General features: G+C 38.2%; 1 gene segment (V, D, J or C); it reads left to right on the forward strand.

Annotated features, from left to right (window-relative positions):
• Nucleotides 1-708: 708 nt before the first annotated feature.
• LOC136694180 (Ig kappa chain b5 variant C region-like) lies at nucleotides 709-1,912 on the forward strand. The segment is given in 2 exon segments: nucleotides 709-724; nucleotides 1,599-1,912. Coding segments are annotated over 2 exon segments (330 nt in total).
• Nucleotides 1,913-2,142: the final 230 nt, after the last annotated feature.

The following is a 2,142-nucleotide window of genomic DNA, read 5'->3' on the forward strand; positions in this document are numbered from 1 at the left end:
ATCTTTCTAACAACACTGAGGAAAGATCATCATATTTATTTGATATTGTTTGATCAAACATTTCTGCTCAGTGTGGAGTCTCATGTTTAAAATCCTAAACTCTAACTGTCTCTGACTTTCATTTGAGGTTTTCTGCAGCTGCTACTGTGGCTCCATCTGTCTGTATCAGGGCTGGAGGACTTTTGGGTGGAGGAAACACAATGATAACAGTAAGAATCTTTTAAACTATTAATGAATGTTGAACAGTTTTCAACAGCAGCTCTAATTTTTACTGATTGAATTATTTATGAACACTTCTGATGAAAGTGAACATATAATCACCAACACAGAGAGTGGAGCATGTTTTTATTATTGTCATTAATTGGATCTGGTTTTAATATTAGTTGTTGTGGAAATACAAAAGAACAAAGTGTGTCCTGGGTTTAGATATTTTAATGTTTATAAAATAATCCTTGTTGCGAATCTGTAGCTTCTACAGTTTGGGAGTGTTTTCCATTATTAATAGCTGCAGAATCCATTAATATTGTGTTCTAGTTCAGAAATAGTGTGTGTAAAGGCTGAAGAGAGGGGTGTGTTTAGAGCAGGAGGTTTTTGTACGGCCAGTAAACGAGTTTGTATCACTGTGGTTGACTTTTGGTGGAGGAACAAAACTGGATGTTGGAAGTAAGTCCACTTTTACTCTTTATTCAAAAGGAATCTTTCATTAAAATGATTCTGGACAACAGTAGAGATGCACTTGATGATCTTCTGAATAAATGATAATCCAAATGTGAATGTATTTAATTAGAACTGCTCTGAAGTGTGGAGAGTGTGGAGCTTTAGGTTTCACCACCAGCTCCTGTTTCTGAACTGGATTTCTTTTCTTTAAAATACAAATATTTCCTAAAGGTTTCCTGTGAAGTGTTCAGTGATGACATTTCTTTTTAAAAAGATCAAATGTAAAGCTGGATTGTAGAGTCAGTGTTGGGTGATTAGAGCCGTTCTGTCTCCATCTGGACGCCACAATGTGGAGGTTATTATGAGCAGTGTTTTCTGTTCTAAAGCTTTGAAGACGTAGTACATGGAGACTGCAGCTTGATTTAGTTATTGATTATTCACTGTTTTGGAGGAAATCAAATCATGTTTTAAACTTTCACATCATGGGATGTGTGTAATGTTACAATTATAATGAATTAAATGAAAGAAATAGTTTTAAAAGTATTCTGAATGAAATGTATCTATTAATGTAATTGTAAATATTAGTTCATATTTGAAGCGGTTCAGTTTAAGGTTATAATTAGAGCGTTATTTTAATGCTTCACTGAGCTCAGTTCTGCTCTGTTAGAAAAACAGTTATATGCAAATGTTTGGGGACGCCTGGTGAAATCATAATGTTCTGTAGATGTTTGTAAGTGAAAACTCTGTAATATTTAATGAAACTGAAATCCTCCTCTGAATGTAATTGTAAATATGAGTTTATATGTGAAAGTGGTTGAGTTGAAGGTTGTAATTAGAGTGTGATTTTTACTGCATCACTGAAGTCATTTGTGCTGTGTTAGAAATAAGGGAAATGAAACAATGTGTGTGTGTGTGTGTGTGTGTGTGTGTGTGTGTCCTAGCTCCGACCCGCCCCACCCTCACAGTCCTGCCCTCCTCCAGTCTGGGGCAGGGGACGGCCACACTGGTGTGTTTGGCCAACAAGGGCTTCCCCTCAGACTGGAAGCTGAGCTGGAAGGTGGGTGGAAACCCTCTGACCTCTGGGTTTAGTCAGAGTCCTGGGCTTCTGCAGAAGGACACTGGTCTCTACAGCTGGAGCAGCACCCTGACCCTCCAGGAGGACGAGTGGATGAAGAAGACAGTGACCTGTGAGGCCACCAAAGGAGGCCAGACTACTGTCAGTGAAACACTGAAGAGAGATCAGTGCACTGGATAGTGAGGGTCCACACCTGTGTTGGAGCTGATAGAGCTCCTCTTCATCTTCAGTGTGTTCAAACATGTCTCTGATTAATGCTCAGATCTTCACATCAGCTTCTGGAGCAGCTCAGTACAGAGTTACACTCTCTATATATACACTCTTACACTGTTTGTTGCTTTTTGTTCCTGCTCTAAATATTTTTAATGCTAATCTTTTTTAATGCTGTATTCATTCATAAAAATAAAGCT

This window comes from Hoplias malabaricus, chromosome 4 (assembly GCF_029633855.1).
Source record: "Hoplias malabaricus isolate fHopMal1 chromosome 4, fHopMal1.hap1, whole genome shotgun sequence".
Classification (NCBI taxonomy): domain Eukaryota; kingdom Metazoa; phylum Chordata; class Actinopteri; order Characiformes; family Erythrinidae; genus Hoplias; species Hoplias malabaricus.